The following is a 21019-nucleotide window of genomic DNA, read 5'->3' as shown; positions in this document are numbered from 1 at the left end:
CCATTCATCACCTGAGTAGTTGTGTTTCTTGCATGTAAACCTTTTCTAAGAGAAGTTGCCCTTCTTTGCCACATTCTCAGCGAAAATGAATTAAGTAGGGCTTAGCACTTTGGTGGGCTTCCCTGGTAGCTCAGATAAGAAGCTCTAACTCTACCAATAGTATCTTAGACTAATTACTGGATTCTTAGAGTAACCAGCAAGGCAGGGGGTTCTTGAAATTCAGAACCAGGATGTTTTCCCAGTTTCTCATACAGTAACTCAGGATCAGAGAAGTTTTATCTTGTTGTACTGGGAACAGCAATTTCTTACCTCCTCCTCCTCTAATGCAGGAGACCTAGGGTTTGATTCCTGGGTTGTGAAGATCCCCTGGAGAAGGGAATGGCAACCCACTCCAGTGTTCTTGCCCGGAGAATTCCTTGGAAAGAGGAACCTGGCGGGACTATAGTCCATGTGGTCCGAAAAAGGCCGATAGGACTAAAGGACTAACTTTCTTTCGCTTAACACTTGTTTTAAGAAGCAGCTGTTGTAGTTAGAGATGAGGCACACAAGCTGAAAGTATGCACAGAACTTCTTTGTCAGAAATTACCTGGTCACAAATAACAGAAGACCATTCAAACTAGCTTATGTGAAAGAAGGTAAGTTATTGTAAAATACTGAGAGATTTCATACACCCCAAGGGAGGGAGTGCAGTGAGGTCTCAGAGAAGATGAGAACCCAAAACTGCAAAGCTCTCAACCGCAGACTGTTCTCCATCTGTGGTCCTTTGGACATCTCTCCATCTCCCTTCTCTCCAGACGGGCTTTCTCTGCTTCAGCATGCACGTGGCCGGTCATGGTGCCTGATTGGGGCATCTCAGGCTGTCACTAGATAGCACTGCCAAGTCAAATGTCCACGTAAAGCCCGATCAGTTCCACCTGGGAGGGCAGAATCATGTGGCCCGATGTCTACTCAGCAGAAGGCCCGGGGACATTTGATTGAGCATGTCCACTGCACATGTTAACCTAATTCATTAGGAATGTGCCTGCAAGCAGATTGAACTATTTATATTAACTGGAAGTGTATTTTCCCCCCCATGAGAAAAGTCCAGGGGAAGCAAAGTGATAACTCAGAGCATATCTTGGTGAGCATGGCTTTGATGAAGAGGAGTTGAGTTGATGCTCTTAATGGCTCTTTCACCAAGCCAGGATGCCTGAAACAACCATTGTCACACAGGCCGTTTCTACTGAGGAAACCTGAATGCCTGGATCTGCTGACCACGGAAGTTCTTACTTTTTAGACTTTTTTTTTTTTTTCTGACCTTCATACTGGGCGTTTTTATTCTGTCAACATAATCTGAAGGCAAAGTACATTTGGTTACACTTCATTTCTTCTTAATTATGATGAACATTCCTCTCTAAGTGAAGACATAACCTGGGACTTCCTTGGTAGTCGAGTAGCTAAGATTTTCCATGTTCCCAATGCAGGGGGCCCAGGTTCGATCCCTGGTCAGGAAACTAGATCCCACATGTTGCAACTGAGACTTCAGATGCCACAACTAAGACCCAGTGCAGCCAAATAAACAATTATTTAAAAAAAAAGCATTTAAGAAAGAATTGCATCATTAAAAAATTTTTTTTGATAAATGAGAATACACCCAAGACCCCTGGGATTCAACTTATAGTATTCCAAGACCCCTGAGACATTTCATATAACATATTGTGAACTCCGGTGTTTCACATGTGCAAGTAACTTACCTCAGCAATTATATTTATTCTTCCCTATTTTATTACTGGGAGATAATGTGAATTTTACTTTCTTGGAATCCCTTGTATGGACTCCAGAGACTACTTATTTGAAGTACCAAGAATATGCTGTTCCTGGTACAACAAGATAAAACCCTTCTCTGATCCTGAGTTACATTTTGAGACACTGGGAAAACATCCTTGTTCTGAATTTCAAGAAACTCCTGCCTTGGTGGTTTCTCTAAGAATCCAGTGATTAGTCTAAGATTCTATTGGTAGAGTTAGAGTTTCTTTTTTAAGATGGCAAGAACATCTTATCAGATCAAATAACTAACTCTCACCTCTATTTTTGTTGAAGTGTAATAGAAGGGGATACAAAGGGATGGAAAACCTTCTCGACAACTCTGTAGCCTTTTTTTGAGGCATAGCATCTTCATGGCGAAATGGAAACCACATCTCCCTCACAGGGTTTTGAGAGGATCAGACTTGGTTTATGTCAGGCAGTGAAACATAATAGTCAATAAGAGGTCTCTCATATTATTATTATAATCAGTATTAATATTATTATTAGAAACTAGTCTCTAGGTAGCATATAACTCAACAAAGAATTGAGGTAATCTGCTAGGATTTTCCCCTTTTACTGTGGTGCTCGATTCACCCTGTTCCTCAGCTTAAAGTTTCTAGGATGCACTTTAGACATTGCATTTTATCCACAGTTCTTATCTAGTGTTGCACCTCTGTATGTGCCCTGGGCCAGGGGTTGCCCTCATTCACTCTTTGCCAAATGTACCTCTGTCTTTCACTTTTTTCCAACTCTACCCTTTTTGTATTTTTCCTCCCTTTTCTTCATTCCCTTTAGTGTTCTTTGCCTCCTCTGCACTGCTTAGTATTGCTGGAAAATTCAGAACTAAAGACACCTGATCCTTTAATAGATTAGGGCCCAAACATAGGCTTCTGAAAGGCTTGGTATATTTTTCCCTTTTAAGCTTCAGAGGGGTTAGTAGAGCTGGGTCTTCCCGCTGAGTTACTGATCCTACTGTTTCCTCTTTCTAGTACCTATAACTACCTGGGAAAAAAGACAAAGCAGATGTTGGAGGCTTTTGAACGAAAGGACTTCTCTTCAGCTCTGAGCCATCAGGTTAGCTTTCTTTTTCCTTCCTTAGAAATCACAGCCTTTTTTCTTTCCCACTTGAGAGTTCTTATTCTCTCTCATCAGCATTCCTACCATGCCTGCCCTCTTTAAAATTGCCCAGCTGCTTCTTTCTGTATTTTCCATCTTTTTTTGTTGTTGTTTAAAACCAAATCTGCTCCCATTGTCCACGCTCCCTACATGTCTAATCAGGACAGGCCCCATACGGGAATGACTCCTTTCTGTTCCTCCTAGAAATGATCTTATTTTTAGTCTACATTCAAAGTGTTTTTATGACTGTGAAATAATAGTGATGGATTTCTGGGTAAGTGACCACATGCCATCCCCTTGAGAACTTCACACTTGAGTCACCAGAGTATATAAAGAAGCTATGAAGCTGGTGACCCAAAAACGGGAGACTTAATCCAAAATCAGAGCAGGTTGGTCTCCTTGCCCTGGAGATGTTGCTGAGAACTATATCCACCAAGCAGGAAACAAGAGCTGAGTAGGTGATCCAAAAGGAAGACACCAACTTTGAAGCAGGAAGAGAAAAGCATCAGGAAGTGGTGTATGTCAGGGAAGACCCCTGGGGGACATGGTGGCCGCTGTTAATGTTACAGGGAGGACAGCCTAGTTGTCTAGAGAAGGAAGAGCTTCACCAAAGGCTAGAACCAGTCGCAGCAGCTGGTAGTGTGTATACCTTAGTTAAACAGAATAAGGTGGAAAGAAAGAGTCAGCACAACAGAGCAACTTCTGGAGGTCCTAAGAGGTCCAGGAACTTTCAGGATCATAAAAGTGACCAAGAGGAGTAGCCAAAAAAAAAAAAAAAAAATGAGTAGGAATGAAAGGCATAAGCAAGATCAGAGCAGGTGGTTGGTTCCAGTAAGCTCAGATAAGGGATCTTTTGAATAGGACAGGCCACCATCCTGTCCTAAGAATGGACTCATTGGACAAGACCCTGATGCTGGGCAAGATTGAAGGCAGGAGACGAAGGGAAGGCCAGAAGATGAGATGGCTGGATGGCATCACCAACTCGATGGACATGTGTGTGAGCAAGCTCCGGGAGTTGGTGATGGACAGGGAAGCCTGGCGTGCTGCAGTTCATGGGGTTGCAAAGAGTCGGACCTGACTGAGTGACTGAACTGAACTGAACTGGCCGCCATCAGGGCAAATCAGGAATTACAGAGCAGAAGCCACGAAGCATCCTGAAGGTTAAGAGGGGGTGACCTGAGCTCTAACCAAGAAGAAAACAGGAGAAAGCAGTTGCCAAGAGTGATTAAATACATCCTTCCTGGGACTTCCCTGGTGGTCCATTCCTTAGGAATCTACCTCGCAATGCAGGGGGCATGGGTTAGATCCCTGGTTGGGGAACTAAGATCCCACGTGCCACAGAGCAACTAAACCTTCGCGCTGCAACTGCTGAGCCCATGCCACAGGGAAAGATCCAAGATGCAAAGAAGACCGTGTGTGCTGCAACTCAGACCCAACGCAGCCAAATTAATTAGTTAATTAAAAAAAATACATCCTTAGCCTTTAGCCCTGAATGTTGAGCCAGCCTAAATCTACTTCCTGCTTAAAGTTTAAAACAGCTTATTTAATATTCATCTTTGTTCAGCCTCAGACCAGATGAGGCTGAAAGCAGGAACACCTTTAAGGATCTAGGAGGCAACTAGATTAAGCAGTCTGAATTGTGCAGACTCGTGCCATCTCTTTCCATTTATAATTTTCTTCTTCCTAAGTTTTCCAGAAAAAAAGTATTTCTGAAAATTTCAACCTGTTCTGAGCTGAATGGTGGGTGGGAAAATCATAGAATGGCATAAACTGGGAAATAGATGCAAGATGGACCCTTCCATTTAGTGGTTTCTTTTATGGCCTGACTCAGCTTCCATCTCCATCCCATTTTTTCTTTTAGTCCTACTCAAATAAATCATCTCACGTAAAACATTACTGGGAAGGAGTTTCGGGGGGAGGGTCCCCTAGTGGCTCAGACGGTAAAGCGTCTGTCTGCAATGCAGGAGACCCCGGAGAAGGAAATGACAGCCCACTCCAGTATTTTTGCCTGGAAAATCCCATGGATCGCAGAGCCTGGTAGGCTGCCATCCATGGGGTCACAAAGAGTCAGACACGACTGAGCGACTTCACTTTCACTTTCACTTAGTTCATCACATGATATTTTTTCTTACAGAAAGCCAGTGTGAGCGGGTCTCATTTACTTACTTGTTAATATACCAAGGGCTGAACTGAATGCATGATTTCAGTAAATCTGGTCTCAGCCCTAAAGGAGTTTGTAGTCAAGTGAAGAAACAAACAAGTAAAAAGTTAGGGCTAAAGTTACTCATGCTAATAATTTAAATGCCATCCATTATATTTACAAAGTGAAATGATGCATATACAAAGATATTCCTGATAACATTGTTTATAATAACAAAAGATGAAAACAGCTCAAATATCCACCCAAGGAGACAGTTAAATACATAGTTGTTGTTTAGTCACTAGGTTGTGTCCAGCTTTTTTATGACCCTCATGGACTTCTCTGTCCATAGGGTTTTCCAGGCAAGAATACTGGAGTAAGTTGCCATTTCCTTCTCCAGGGGATCTTTCCAACCCAGGGATCGAACCCATGTCTCCTGCATTGGCAGGTGGATTCTTTACCACTGAGCCACCTGGCAAGCCCGCTGGGCACAACCTAAAGGGAAAGGTCCCACCGCTATGTTTGAGTTATTTAATGGAATTATTTACAGCCCTTTAAAAGGATGAGATAGTTTTATATGCACAGATTTGGAGAGATCTCTATGATATTTTAAGTGTTAAAAAAAAGCAACAAAATAGACTTTTGGGGTTTTTATTTTGGGTTTTTTTAAATATTTATTATGAGTAGCTAAAATTATTAATGAATGGTTTGATTAAATTATTTCCACTGAGCACCAAGCTAAGACAAGGTTGGATAGTGTGATAGTGAATAGGAAATAAAAGCTTAGAACAAAAGCAGAGACTTTTGAATGTAATGTGCCATAGTTTGTGTGTCAGGAAAAAAAAGGACATGTGTATATGTTCTTGGTATTAAAATTTTATTCTGCATTGAATTTTTTATTGCTTGTATACAATTGATTAAGGGCTTCCCAGGTGCCACAGTGGTAAGGAATCCGCCTTGCCAATGTAGGAGATGCAAGAGACACTGGTTCGATCCCTGGGTGGGGAAGATCCTCTTTAGTAGGAAATGGCAATCCACTTTAGTATTCTTGCCTGGAAAAATTCCCATGGACAGAGGCAACTGCCAAGCAGTAGTCCTTGGAATCACAGAGTCAGACATGACTGAATGACTAAGCATGCATGCACATACATACAAACATTGTATGTATTAAAACATACATAAAACAACATAAAAAGCAAATGTTATTGAAAATGCATCTCTATTGAAAATAGTGAGATGGATGGGAATCTCTTTTTAAGAACTGCTTCATGAATTTGTGGGTGAATATCCTTTAATGCTAGAATCAGTTACAGTTGAGCATTCGATACTATTTCTGGTTTTTGTTTTTATAGAAATAAGTGCTATGAAAGCATGATCATATATATTAGTAGATAAGAATGGAAGAAACTTTAGCAGTGTCACTCAGTTCTTTAAGCAGTTTTTGAGTCATATGCCACAAATCACGGAATGCTTGATCATTTAATGATTTTCAACTGACAATGTGAATCACAACATTAAAAGGAATGTTGAAAGGAAAAAATGGAAAATCCTATGATTTTTAAGAGGACTTGTTATCCATTAATTAGAGGAATCACTCAGCTCTCTTTGTGGATGCCAATACCAACATTTGATTTGCTCCTTTATTTGATTCCCAGAGGTGTCCCAAGGCAGTGATATAGGAAGTATGTCTTTATTTTTTCAAAAGTAGGAGAAGGACTGTGAAAGGGAAGATAGACAAGGACAATCTACACCTCCATTATGTGTGAATCCTTACTCTGATCAATTTTAGAAATAGCACTTATGGAATTTGAGTATCTAGAAATTGATTTCCATAAATCAGCCTTGGCCAAGTGCCCCCAAGCTGTCTTGGAAAGTAATCCAGAAGTTAGAGCACCCCAATCTGGAAACAACTACACTAGCTGGTAAGCTTACTTATGTAACCTAGATGGGTTGAGGTTACCTTCCCCACCCTAACTCTGTATTGAACAGTTCCTTCTTTGAAGTTTCTTCTCTTCATCGGCTCAATTCATAAAGCTTATATATATGGAAAAATCCTACCTTAGCCTAGATGGATCTCAGCCATCTTCACTTGGCTGTTTTTCTCCATTCTGTCAGACCTTCAGAAAACTAAGATGTGTGGACTTCTGGTTTGAGGTTTCTGTAATTTGACCTCCAAATTCTTTAAATTGTTGTCACAGTTCAGTAATACTGACTATAGATTTGTTTGTTTCTTTCCAGTTTTGTATTCAGAGATTTATCAACTTCGTGGTCAAACTAGGTAAGTTTCCCTGTTTGTCTGCCACTCGGGAGGGTTTGGGGTCTTCCCAGGTGGCACAGTGATAAAGAATCCACCTGCAGGAGATGCAAGAGACTTGGGTTTGATCCTGGGTGGGGCAGATCCCCTGGAGTAGGAAATGGCAATGCACTCCAGTATTCTTGCCTGGAAAAAAATTGCATGAACAGAGGAGCCTGGCCGGCTACATTCCATGGGGTCGCAAAGAGTTGGACACAACTGAGCAATGAACACACACACTGGGAGAGTTTCAGAGAAAGTGATGAGGCACTTTCATCACTTTCTCCAAGGGTTCAACAAGACACCTTTTAATCAGTTGTAAACAAGGTTTTATTCCTCATGATAACTTTCAGAGCCAATCCTATCAAATGGTGAAGTAAACCTAGTTGGAAGACCTTGGCACCCTTCTCCAAATCTCTCTTCTCCATCTCAGCACTTTGCTCACCTCTCCACTCTGTGCAAACACCATTTGTTACCCCTTTTCTTCTAAACCATCAACACTCCCTCCCTTCCCTTGCCTCTACTCCTTAAAATTCTACTTCCACACTATAGCTGACTTCAGCCTAAGTATTTGGAGGAAAGCAGCTTGAATATAGATCTTTCTAAACTGTGAATGACTGACAGCTCTCCCAAGAGTATCTGCCATTTAAAAGTTTATTAACACAAGTACGCTTGAATGGATAGAGGTTTGAATAACATGACAACGTAAAGTTTGAGGGAAATATAGTGAATCTGAGTTGAGAAACCTCTCCACAGTCTCCTAAGTCTTATCCCATAACAAATGACAAATGCCACCATTCACTCCACTTCTTCAAGAGTTTGGCCCTTCCTGAGAACCTGGGTCAAGTCCAGGAAAAGTTTTAGGTTTTTTTTCTTGGCAGACCTCCTCCCTTCCTTTCAGAGCCTTTCTGCCTCTTCCTGGCAAGTCTTCCCAAGCCCTAAGCACCTATTATGTATTATGTCCCTCATTCTCACGGGTTTTCAGCCAGCTCTCTTTATCCTTCAAAGACAATGCTTCCCATTTGCTTTCCACGTCGATGATTTTTGTCATATTTGTGTACCCCCAGTACTAATGGATCAGCCAAAAAGTTCATTCTGAGTTTTCATAACTAGAAGGAAAGTTTTTGGCCCACCCAATATTGTTAACTATTATTATTCCCTTGTCCTAACCAATACTTTTCACAAAATCATGGGTTGGTATATGTTCCTAAAGTGCATAAAAGTAGATATTGAACTACTACTAGTTTTTTTCAGTTTTTAAAGAACTAAAAGTTTACCTGTATGTCTAAGCTCACTTTGCATACCAGCAGTTATACTGCAAAGAAAGATTTTTCTTCCAGTTTTGAGACAAATTTGACATACAGCACTGTATAACTCTGTTTCTGTCTTGTGTTTATTTTTGTATTTTAGATTTCCAGTGAAATGATAGAGTGTCTTTTTCTGTCTGACATTTCAATTTCATTTAGTTTAATACCCTCTAGGTCCATCTGTTATAGGCTGCAAGATTTCATCCTTTTTTATGGCTGAGTAATAGTCCATTGTATATAAGAGAGACTTAATCTTAATAAACATGATAGTCTTATCATGAAGGTAGGTCTTCCTCTTCCACCATTCATAGTAAGCAAAGGAGGGCCACTTTGCATTTAGTAAAGTATATTCTATGTATTTAGCCAAGCTAGTATTTTCCTTCCCGGTGCTCAATTGTTACTGTTACTAAGTTATCTTAGCAAAAGAAAGTTACTGCTCATAGCTTTGATCTAAAAGTAATAGCCAGTTAAGAAAACAAATATCTTCCAGTGCTGTATTCTGGATTATTTCCTTAAGACCTACCTTCAAAATCACTAATATTATCTTCAGCTATGTTTTCTACAGTTTTATTTCACTTGTTATATATTTTCATTTCCATTATTTCTCTTTGGTTATTTCTTCCAGATCATCCCATCTTTACTTATATGCCCTTCTCTTAGCCTATGACTTCTATTCTTAAATATTGTTATCTCTGTGAAATCTCTTTCAGAATTTTGTGTCATCTTTTCTCTCGATGTGAAATGTGTGAGTTGTGTTATTTTCTGGTTCCCATGCAGCTTCTTTTTCCTCATGTGCTTTGTAACTTTTAACTGAATTCATCTTCAGAGACAATTGTTTCCTGGGGAGTTCGTTGTACTCCAGGTTGTGAGGTGTCTTATCAAGTGATTTTACATCTGCCTCTGCAAACACTTTATTTTCATCAGTTCTAACCAAGTCTTTAGGTATATTTTTTAGTCTGGTTCCTGTACTAAGCACATAATACAAATAGAGATTCAGCATTTATATATGGCACAGGCTTGGGATTTCTTTTACTGCCTCTTTTTCCAGCCACAGCCCTGGCAGAAGCCAGGCTCCCTTGCCTCTTAGGAGAGTTTTTGTTTGTTTAGTTTGGTTTTGTTTTTTCTATTGCTTTTCATATAAGACTGACTACCAACTTTATACTGGGAGTTTTAATTCCAGCTCCTTGCTGTATACAGACTGAAGACTTTATGTTGCATTGCAACCCTAGTCTAAAACACCAGCACTGAGTCATAAACTATTCCTTAATTAGTGCGTTTCTCAGGGGCTTCTTAGATGTGTCAGAACTAAATTCTGTCTTAGTGATGAAGTCCTCCATCTTTCAATCCACAGCAGTACATTCCTGAATCAGATTATCCTCATGGACCATTGGCTTCAGCATCTCCCTACCACTTTGACCTCTTTATTCCTGATACCTCTTGTCCCTCTTTCTTGCTTCTGAGGTTGACTTTGAGTCTCACTTTGTTTTGTTTTATAATTTATCAATTTTTTAAAAAAGCTTCCAGCATTTGTATGTGTTCAGAGCAAGCCTAGGGATTTCCTAAGGGCCTTCCCAGGTGGTGCTAGTGGTAAAGAACCCTTCTGCCAGTGCAGGCAGACATTAAGACGCACAGGTTCAACCCCTGGGTCAGGAAGATCTCCTGGAGAGGGCATGGCAACCCACTCCAGTATTCTTGCCTGGAGAGTCAATCCCATGGACAGAGAACCCCGGTGGGCTGTAGTCCATAGGGTCGCACAGACTTGGACACAACTGAAGCCACTGCGCATGCATGCAGGGATTTCCTGCATCTGCTCAACCTGCCATATTGACTGGAAATGCCCCATCTTTTACTTCCATTTTATCCTGTCCTAGGAATCACTGTAAGAATATGATCTCTTCTCTGGAATGTTTGTGGCAACTTGGACCGTCCCAGCCATGTTTCCTTTTTATTTTTTCTAGGTTTTGGAGTGTCGCAGACCAAAGCCATCATGACCCTTGTCTCTGGGATTCCTATGGGCCCACCCCGCCTTCCACTACAGAAAGCCTCCAGGGAGTTTACTGATAATGCAGAAGCTAAACTGAAAAGCCTAGATTTCCTTTCTTGTACTGATTTAAAGGGTGGAGACATGGAAGCTTGTAGCTAGTGTCTATCAAATCTGGGTGTGTACATTGAAATATAATGTACCTGAATACTGCATTTATTTCTCAAAGCCTTTTTAAACTCAACCTTCCTAGCAAATGAAATCTTACATCAGTCAACAAGTATTTAAATACCTACTATGATCTTTTAAAAGTTTTAATTTGTAAAAGGGCAAAAACTTCAAAAGGAGTCATAGCCCTAAATCATTCAATATTTCACAAAATTTTTGTAGAGAAAGTTTTGCATATATGGATGAGATCAAATCAAGAGGAAAACTGTACTTGATTAATTCCATTTGCCTTCGGGAGCTCCCATTATCTTAATTCCTGGTTCTTAATTCTATTTTAAAGTTTTCTAATTTTAAACCACCACAATATACTTTCATTTTAATAAATATTCATTTGTAATCTAGGACAACTCTGAGTGATTGCATTTAGGCAGATATTCTAACTTACAGGCAGATTAATACAATGTAACTCAACTATGCACAACTATTAACATATCAGTTCACTTGGCTGCTCAGTCTAACCCTAGTATATCTGCTTTCAGATTAATTACAGTGTCACAATTTTCCCCAAAAACTTTGGGTTAGGTGAAGACTTGCTTCAGTTACTATAACTAAAGATCTATTTGGGTGGTTTTCACATAACAAAGGAGAGGCGTTCCCCAAAGATGAATTCATGTCTCTACTTGCTGCTGTAGAGAACTTCTCAAAGTTCAGAGTTTCGAAGAACCAAAGATCTCTCTACTCTGGGCACCACAACTTCCCCCTTTCCTCACTGGGGACAAAGTGTCCCCCAGCAGTGCACTGAATTATTGGAAGTGAAAACCAGAGTCCCTTCTGCAGTGAGCCCAGCAGCTACTTGCTTTCATTTTCCAGTTGCATTTTCAAGCAGTCAGTTTTCAGTGATAAAAGGTTTAGGGAGGACCCAAAGATCTCACTTTAACATTCTCTACACACCCTCTTTACTTTTTTCTTTCTCTGGAATGTATAACTGGATGCTCAGCCACCTCTGTAACAAACCCAGGTGCGTGCTTTCTAGCAACAATGTCTATTGTGATTTTAAACTTGATTATCCAATCTAGTAACTACCTAGGGTTTTATTTTGTTTCCTATCTGATTAGTCTGCAGAGAAGTGTTTGAAATTCATATCAGTTTACTCTGTTTTTTAATTTTTAAAATTAACAAGAAAACTTGTTCAAAATGAGAGTTCGAAATGAACAATGGATTCAGTTATCTTTGCTAACCCTTTTTAAAATTGGTTGGGTAGGCAACAGTTGTTATATTTATATCTCCTTCCTCCTTTTACTGACTCAATGGACATGAATGTGAGCAAACTCCAGGGTACAGTGGCGGATAGAGGAACCTGGCATGCTGCAGTCCATGGGGTCACAAAGAGTCAGATATGACTTAGTGACTGAAGAACAACAGCACTGCTTTTTGGCCCAGGAATAACACATACTTTTTTTTCATGTTTCTGTCTTCTTTGGGAATAAGGTATCTGAATTAGAAATTGAACCACAGTGGCTTATGTGAACTTATATTCTACCTCATTGAAACTTCTCTGTATAGCTGTTAACTTCCTAAAAGAAGAAAAGTGAGGTTTTTGTTAGTGTTTATTTCTGACGATGTCATATCCCTATTTAATGATACTAAGGCCAAATTAACTTTTCAGTGAAAATAAATACTGGATATCCACTAAGCAAGGAGCTCTGTTTTTCTTTTTTTGCTCATCTGAAATTAGCACTTGGAGAGCTTTTAACATTATTAATGAGATCTTGTGAACACAAAGAGAAATATGATGGTTAAACAAATGACCAGGGCTGAGTTTAAACTTTGTTATGTTGGGTTTTTTTTTTTAATAATTTTTATTTCATTTCTTATTTTTGGCTGCTCTGGGTCTTTGGGGCTTTGCATACGCTTTCTCTAGTTGCAGCGAGTAGGGGCTGCTCTTTGTTGTGCTGCATGGGCTTATTTCAGTGGTGTCTCTTGTTGCAGAGCACAGGCTCTAGGCATCCAGGCTCAGTAGTTGTGGCACACAGGCTTAGTTGTTCCGAGGCCATGAGAAATCTTCCCGGACCAGGGATTGAACATCCATCTCCTGCATTGGCAGACAGATTCTTTACCACTCAGCACCAGGGAAGCCCCCAGTGTATGTTCTTTATACATCACAGAGAAACATTACATTGCTGCTAAACTGCTAACTCAAAGGCTGGCAAAATAAAGTTGAAAATGATACAAAACCCAAGAAGTGATATAGAAATTTGCATGTATTATCATCAGAGATCAGATCACAGTTCCACTCTCAGATTTTTTCCTAGGTTGCAAACTTTTGACTGTGCTTCTAACAGTAGCAGATGGGGAATGGAAAATATCTATGGACTCTTGAATGATCCATGTATCACTGTTTGGAACAGTGGCAAATACAATGAGAGAATGCCTTTTGCTAAGTGACTTTAGAGGAACAAGCAGGTCAAAGAGACATAGATTAAAAAAGTTACCATCACTGCAAGATTTGAAGTATTTATGTGTTTATGGGGCTTACTTATATGCAGAGTACATCATGAGAAACGCTGGGCTGGATGAAGCATAAGCTGGAATCAAGATTTCTGGGAGAAGTATCAATACCTCAGATGTGCAGATGACACCACCCTTATGGCAGAAAGCAAAGAAGAACTAAAGAGCCTCTTGATGAATGTTAAAGAGGAGAGTGAAAAAGTTGGCTTAAAGCTCAACATTCAGAAAACTAAGATCATGGCATCTGATCCCATCACTTCATGGAAAATAGATGTGGAAACAGTGTCAGACTTTATTTTTCTGGGCTCCAAAATCATTGCAGATGGTGACTGCAGCCATGAAATTAAAAGATGCTTACTCCTTGGAAGAAAAGTGATGACCAACTTAGCATATTAAAAAACAGAGACATTACTTGCCAACAAAGATCTGTCTAGTCAAGGCTATGGTTTTTCTAGGAGTCATGTATGTATGTGAGAGTTGGACTATAAAGAAAGCTGAAAAAAAAAAAAAAAAAAAAAAAAGCTGAGCGCCGAAGAATTGATGCTTTTGAACTGTGGTGTTGGAGAAGACTCTTGAGAGTCCCTTGGACTGCAAGAAGATCCAACCAGTCCATCCTAAAGGAAATCAGTCCTGAATATTCATTGGAAGTACTGATGCTGAAGCTGAAACTCCAATACTTTGGCCACCTGACGAGAAGAACTGACTCATTTGAAAAGACCCTGATCCTGGGAAAGATTGAAGGAGGGAGGAGAAGGGGATGACAGAGGATGAGCTAGTTGGATGGCATCACCAACTCAATGGACATGAGTTTGAGTAAACTCTGGTAGTTGATGATGGACAGGGAGGCCTGGCATGCTGCAGTCCATGGGGTCGCAAAGAGTTGGACACGACTGAGTGACTGAACTGAACTGAACTGAATGTGTTTATGGGCTGGGAAGGTATATGACATGACTTTTTGTTTTAAAAATGTCACTCTTGAAGCGGTGTGATGAGTAGATTAGAAGACAGACTGGGAACAGAAACCATTAGGTGGCCTATTGCAATTGGTAACTAGTTGTGGAGCCTCAAACTGAGGAAATGGCAGCGGTGATGGAGGGGAGGGAGTGGAATAAAAGATATTTGGAAAAAAGAATCAACAGAAACTGGATACAGAAGATACAGCTGGCACTCCACATCTGCAGGATATCTCTCTATCCAAGGATTCAACCAACTACAGAAGGAAAATATTGGGGAAAATAATTCCAGAAGGTTCCAAAAAGCAAAACTTGAATATGCCACATACTGGTAACTATTTACATAATATTTACATTGTATTTACAACTATTTACATAGCACTTACATTGTAGTTATTAGAAATCTAGAGATGATTAAAATATACAGAAGGATATCCTATAGGTTTTATGCAAATTTATGCCATTTATTTAGAGATTGGTGAATCTCCATAGATTGGTATCTGGGAGGGTCCTGGGACCAATCCCCTATGGATACTAAGGGACCATTGCACTTGTGTTTGTTATTTAGTTCCTGTAACAAATCACCCCTAAGTGTAACAGTTTAACATTGGAAACATTAACTCATGTAGTTTCTGCCCCTTAGGAATCTAGGAGCAGTTTAACTGGGTGATTCTGGTACAAAGTCTTTGAAAAAACTGCAGTCAATCCATTGGCTAGAGCTTTATTCCTCTCAAGGTTGAACCGGAGCTGAAGAACCCGCTTCTGGGTTCACTTACGTAGCTGGGCAGGCCTCTGTTCCTTGCTGGCTATTGGCCAGAGACTTCAGTTTCTCACAACACTGTGGCAGCTTTCTTACTCCAGGAAGATCTGAGAGAGTGATCTGAAACATAGAGATGGCACACAAGTGAGCCAAAACTCAAAACAGAAGCCACAGTCTTTTAAAGCAATCTCAGAAGTGGCTTACTATCCCATTCCGTGTGCTTTAGTCAAAAAGACCAGTCCTAGTAACAGTGTAGGATGGGACTACACGGGGTGTGTATGCCAGGAGGAAAGGGTCGTTGTTGGCCATATTGAAGGCTGCCTACTCCAATAATAAAAGAATCAGGATTGAGACCCGAGACTCCAAAGCCTGGGGGACATTAAGGAGAGAGGTTCACCAAGCATTTACATACGACCTGAAGTTCAAAAGAAAGTTTGGATAGGAGATTGAGGTTTAGAGGGTATTCACACATTGATGGTAGTTGAAAGCATGCAAAACAGTCCAGGCAGAGTGTATATAGACTGCTGAGAACAGAACCTGGGCATGACTGGCATTCGGTGTGCTTACAGAGGGAGCTTCATAGGAGTCTGAGATGGAGGGATTGGAGACATGGGAGCACAGCTGTGCTCGGAGGAACTCCAAAAGCCTCAAATGTGAGGGGTGGTGATGTTCAGATAAGTTCAGAAGTCTCTTCGTCAGAGGAGAATGTTAAAGCTCAGAGGGAAATGGGCAGTTGGCAGATGTCACCAGTCCCCAAAGGACCAGGGTCTCTCAATCACCCCTGAAGTCATCTTGCAAGCATGGAAAATCCTGGAACCTCAGAAGTTGGGTACCACATGAGGTTCCACTCCCAATCACCTCATCACTGAGCCCCAGGCTCAGGACACAGGCTCTCTAGGGCAGCTCAGAAGTAGCACAACTCCCCATCGACTGCCTAAGCTGCAGGGCAGGAGGCTGGAGCTGAAAGACCAGCATCCAATTCACCCCTGGTTCAAGGGAAGGGAAGATTAAACCTAGGGCAGTTGAAGGACTTGCCCGGGCTAAGGACAGTGATGAGCTGATAAATGGTTAACAATCGACTCTGGCAGAAGATTGGGCAGGGAGGTGGGGGTGGGGGGGTTCGTGGCTCAGGGGAGGCCCAGGCTTGTAGCATTTGCCTAATTCCATGGTCTAAATATTCTCACCATGGGATGAGGATCAAGATGACAGACTAAGAAGATACAGAGCTTACTTCCCTCCGCAAATGTTACCGAGTCCAGGCTCAGTCTGCTTGCTGCATGACAGGCTGATAATCAGGAGACAAGATGCTGAGGCAAGGCGTAGCAATTTTACTCAGAAAACCAGGCATCCGAGAAGGTGGCGGACTAGAGTCCAAGACATCTTATGGGGTCTGGATGCTAGCTTCTTTTATAGAACAGAGGAGAGAAGGTGAGGAAGTAAAGTAAAAAGGCGGTAAGTCTTGTGAAGTATCTCCTGGTTTGGTCAGCCTCCATTAGGGAAAGTGTTAATTCCTTTTTTTTCTGCAGCCATTCACAGGTGGACAGGGTCAGGATGTTTCCCTATGAGCTGAATAAAAAGGCACTTTAACATTCTGGCAAAGGGGCAGGTGTTCCCCGAGGCCATGATGTACACTTATAGCTTCAGGCAGCATCTTCTTAGTGATTATAGAAACCAAAGCGATGGAAAGCAAAGCTTAGAGTAAAAGAAACAGATCGAATGTGGAATCAGATTTTATTCTTCCCTGTTACTCAAATGAGTCAAAAATACATCTACATGTGGAACAACTGTTATGGAAAACTAACTGAAAACTGGCAGAAGAACTAAACAACTAAGGCTGCAAGAAAGACTCCCATATAATTGGGAAGAAGAGTATGGAGTGGAGACCTGTGACCTCGGGAGGGGACAAGGGGAAAAGGGAAATCACACAGGTGGCCCTGGGGAGTGAGCCAGTGAAGCCACAGACTGGTCCTCCCAGGAGAGACAAGCCCCTTTGGCTACTTGACTGACCACTGGGACAGATAAAGAAGATGGGGAAGCCTAGATTCCATTCATGAGGAGTGTGCAGATATTGGTCTGCCACCAGACAGGGTGGAGAGAAGTCTGCCCTAGTGGTTGCTTCTTTGCTGCTCTCCCTAATCTGAGCTGGCTTCCCTGATGTTTCAGGTGGTAAAGTGTTGGTCCTTTAATGGACCGGAACCTGGTGGTCCGGAGTTGACGATGAGAGAGTGAAAGAAGGAAAGAGGCTTATGGTCCCTGGGTTATGCAGCCAGCTACCACGCTCCAGGGAATCAGCCACAAATAGAGAGAGAGAGAAAGAAAGAAAGACACAGGGACAAAGCTCTGGAGGAGCAAAGGTGTTTTAATCAACATGGTGTGGGCATATATACTGTTTTACAAGGTAGTTATTCTCAGCAAAGATAAAGATTAAAATTCCAGACTTACAAAACACAAGGCATCCCTATTAAAGAGAGAGGAGGGTACTTATCACCATAACGAGAAACTAACAAAGGAAATGCCTGGATTCCTCAGCCCCAGGGAAAAGCGTGCCTCTCCTCTTAATTCCTGAATATTCAGGAATTAATAAGGGCCAGAGGATTCCAGACAGTAAAGAATCCACCTGCCAATGCATGAGACCAGGGTTTGGTCCATGGGTTTGATCCATCGGGAAGATCCCCTGGAGGAGGAAATGAATTCACTCCAGTATTCTTGCCTGGAGAATTCCATGGACAGAGGAACCTGGCAGGCTCATGGGGTTGCAAAGAGTCGGACATGACTGAGCGATTAACACTAGTCTGAGCTAAGAGAACACCCCAGCCCCACATACTCCACAGCACAGCTTGGCAATGAACCTAGTACCCCAAGACCTGGGGAAGACTTGATCTAAAGATGCAGAGGCAATCCAGGGGCCTGGGGTGGGTCTAGGTGGGGCAGCAGTGGCCATTGTTGGCACTCACTCAAATGGTGCCACTGAAGCCCAACCAGATTTCTGATAGCACGGTCACTTAAACCAGCGTGACCCCTGGTCACGACCTGGCGAATGCTCTGGCCCCACTCACTCCATACCACAACATTGCATTAGATACGGGATGGCCACAACAGGGGATAAGACATGACTCTGGGCTGCTTCTGAGCAGAGCCACAGATGCCTACACAGACAGCGCACACAAGCCTGTCTTACTTCACCAGTCCCCTCCTTTGAGGCAAAGGCTCCAGTATGGGGAGAGGTAAAGATATACACACTTCGGGCCTTCCCTCATAGCTCAGATGGTAAAGAATCCATCTGCAATGCAGGAGACCCCAGTTTGATTCCTGGGTTGGGAAGATCCTCTGGAGAAGGGCTAGGCTACCTACTCTAGTATTCTTGGGCTTCCCTTGTGGCTCAACTGGTAAAGAATCCGCCTGCAACATGGGGGACCTGGGTTTGATCCCTGGGTTGGGAAGATGCCAACCCAGGAGAAGGGAAAGGCTACCTACTCCAGTATTCTTGGGCTTCCCTTGTGGCTAGCTGGTAAAGAATCTGCCTCCAATGCGGGAGACCTGGGTTCAGTCCCTGAGTTGGGAAGATCCCCTGGAGAAGGGAAAGGCTACCCACTCCAGTATTCTGGCCCAGAGAATTCCATGGACTGTATAGTCCATGGGGTCACAAAGAGTTGGATGTGACTGAGTGACTTTCACTTCACTTCAATTAAAAGACGTCAAAGATATACACTTAAAGGGAACAAAGTCAGACTGAGTCCAACCCCCAGGGCTTTGGCTCGAGCAACACAGAGCAGACCACTGACAGAGTGGTGACAGCCACTGTGCAGAGCGAAAGTCCCACTTCACACCCTGCACAGGCTCCAGCTACTTCAGCACCCCTGATAAGGTGATGGTGGCAGGCCCACCCTGAGAAAAGACATCGCTGCTGGCACATCAAATCCAGCACTCACATCAAGGACACTGGGCACACAGTCTATATCGGATACTCCCACATGCAAACACCTATGCAAGACCACAAGGTAACTGTTTCACCTAAATTTATAGACACAGAGAAATGTAAGTAAAATGAAAAGACAGGAACCACTCTAAATTGAAAGAACAGGAGACAATCTCTGAGAAAATAATGAAAGATATATGTAATCCATGCATTCAAAACATTGGTAATAAAAATTCTCTATTTTTTATCTACAAGAAAACACCTGTAATTCATTTATGCTAGTTGGGTTTCCCTTATTATAAAATAAACAAAACAAAACAAAACCCTGCTGGTTTAAGTACCCTTGTAATGCAAGTTTGTGTGCCTGACAATGAGGCCAAACAAACTGTTGTTTGCAGCAGAGAAAGGTTTATTGCAAAGCCATTCAAGGAGACAGGAAGCTTATGCCTTAAAAGCCCTGAGCTCCCCAAGGGTTTCCGTAAAGCACTTTTAAAAACCAGATGGGAGGGGGTGGTCTGCGATCAGCTTGTCACAATTCCCTGATTGGCTGACGGTGAGGGTGGTGTCACAGGGGATAAAAAAAATTGGTCCTTAGGCTCCAACTGACTCATGGTCATATCTTCCATTTGCTGGAGAGGGGAGGTTTTTTACATCTGCAAAATAATTCAGGAAATGTGCATCAAACTGTATTGTCTAGGTACTTCAGAGAGGAGCTTTGGGGGAAGATTTGGGGGAAGGCCTGTCCCTGGAAGCTCCCGTGGCTCCTGCTCGGTTACACCCTGAAAGGGATAAAGAAACAAAAGATTAAGGTGTTTTCCTGAATGGTTTTGTTTTTAGTTGAAGACAGCAAACCCATGAGGAAAATAAGATTGAATAAATGCTGTGTTATTCTAATCATAGGAGAAATACAGTTTTAAAGCGATTAATCACAGTGAGCTAGAAGAGTTAGGAAAAAACTTAGTGAAAGAGGTGAAAAATAAGGATGGTAGGTATGATGGGGTCAGATAATTGATTAGTCTGGATTCTCTGGAACAATCCCAACTTTAAATATTTTGTACTATTGACTCTGTGGGAAGCACTAGAGTTCAAAAATTTAAGTGACTACTACAGTAGTTAAGAATACAAATTATTCCAAAGACTGAAGACAAGGATATCCAATTTGAGCAAAAACCACCTTACAGTTTTTAATCTATTCATTTTAGTGAGTATGTGATATGTACCGCAGTGGTAGCAGGGAAAAACCAGTTCTGACTCCACTCTGTAACTATTTGACTTGCTTTTAGTTGCTTTTGTTATTATAATCATACATAACGGCCTGCCTCAGAGAATCCTGCCCCTCTGCCTGTTAAAGTGTCTTTGTTCAGAACCCTGTCCAGCTGTAGATGGCAGGAAGGAAGAAATTAACACATCCCTGTTTGAGGCTTCTCTTTCTAGGAGATAGTTGCAAGATTAATGGCCTTTCTCCTTTGTTTCTTCACCTCCCCCAATCTTGAGTCATTTGACATACAGGAGACATTCCTGTTAAGAGTGTTTGAATCACTACAGCAGTATCTGTTGAACACCTATTGTGTGTCAGGAACACACAGTAAGCCCACTTCACATGGAGACTCATTTAACTACCCTAACAAGCCTCTGAGGTCTTCCCTGGTAGCTCACCAGGTAAAGAACTCACCTGGCAATGCAGGAGACACCGGTTCCATCCCTGGGTCGGGAGAAGGAAATGCAACCCACTCCAGTATTCTGGCCTGGGAAATCCCATGGACTGAGGAGCTTGGCGAGCTACCGTCCAAGGCATCGCAGAGTCGGACACGACTTAGGAACTATAACAAAAACCCTATAAAGTTACCACCTAACATTTCAGTTCTGTCTTGGAAGGGCACCTCATCTACCACAGGTCCCTATGACAAAAGCTGCAAAACATTTTGATGCATTAAAATGCTACCGGGCCCCCCAAGTTCCCCCAAACGTTCAAACAGGAGGTGACTCTGCTACAGAAGGAAGCCAGGCTAGGACTGCGGGCGCCATTGGCGGACCCATCTCCCAGGCGACCAGAAGCTAACGGCCGCTACGTAGCCGCAGCCCCGCCCCTCCC

The 21019-nt window shown here is 42.1% G+C and overlaps 1 protein-coding gene and 1 long non-coding RNA gene across 4 annotated transcripts in view; one reads left to right on the top strand and one right to left on the bottom strand.

The window, feature by feature from the left end:
• NPL (N-acetylneuraminate pyruvate lyase) overlaps positions 1 to 12483 on the top strand; it is a 40549-nt gene extending 28066 nt beyond the window's left edge. For 2 of the 3 annotated variants that reach the window (XM_070473965.1, XM_020898451.2), the window contains 3 exons: positions 2775 to 2859; positions 7280 to 7319; positions 10600 to 12483. In XM_070473965.1, the coding sequence (XP_070330066.1) occupies positions 2775 to 2859; positions 7280 to 7319; positions 10600 to 10784 (310 nt within the window). In that variant the 3' untranslated portion in view covers positions 10785 to 12483. The remainder of the gene's footprint in view (positions 1 to 2774; positions 2860 to 7279; positions 7320 to 10599) is intronic. The other variant, XM_020898452.2, reaches the window with a different exon arrangement.
• Positions 12484 to 14690: 2207 nt separating this feature from the next.
• Positions 14691 to 21001, bottom strand: LOC139037448 (uncharacterized). Its single transcript, XR_011490276.1, has 2 exons — positions 20600 to 21001; positions 14691 to 15131 (listed from the first exon to the last, which is right to left on the bottom strand). It is a non-coding gene; the product is annotated as an uncharacterized lncRNA (long non-coding RNA).
• Between the last annotated feature and the right edge of the window lie 18 nt (positions 21002 to 21019).

This window comes from Odocoileus virginianus, chromosome 11, assembly GCF_023699985.2.
Source record: "Odocoileus virginianus isolate 20LAN1187 ecotype Illinois chromosome 11, Ovbor_1.2, whole genome shotgun sequence".
NCBI classification, from domain to species: domain Eukaryota; kingdom Metazoa; phylum Chordata; class Mammalia; order Artiodactyla; family Cervidae; genus Odocoileus; species Odocoileus virginianus.
This window is presented reverse-complemented; position numbering and strand designations above follow the sequence as displayed.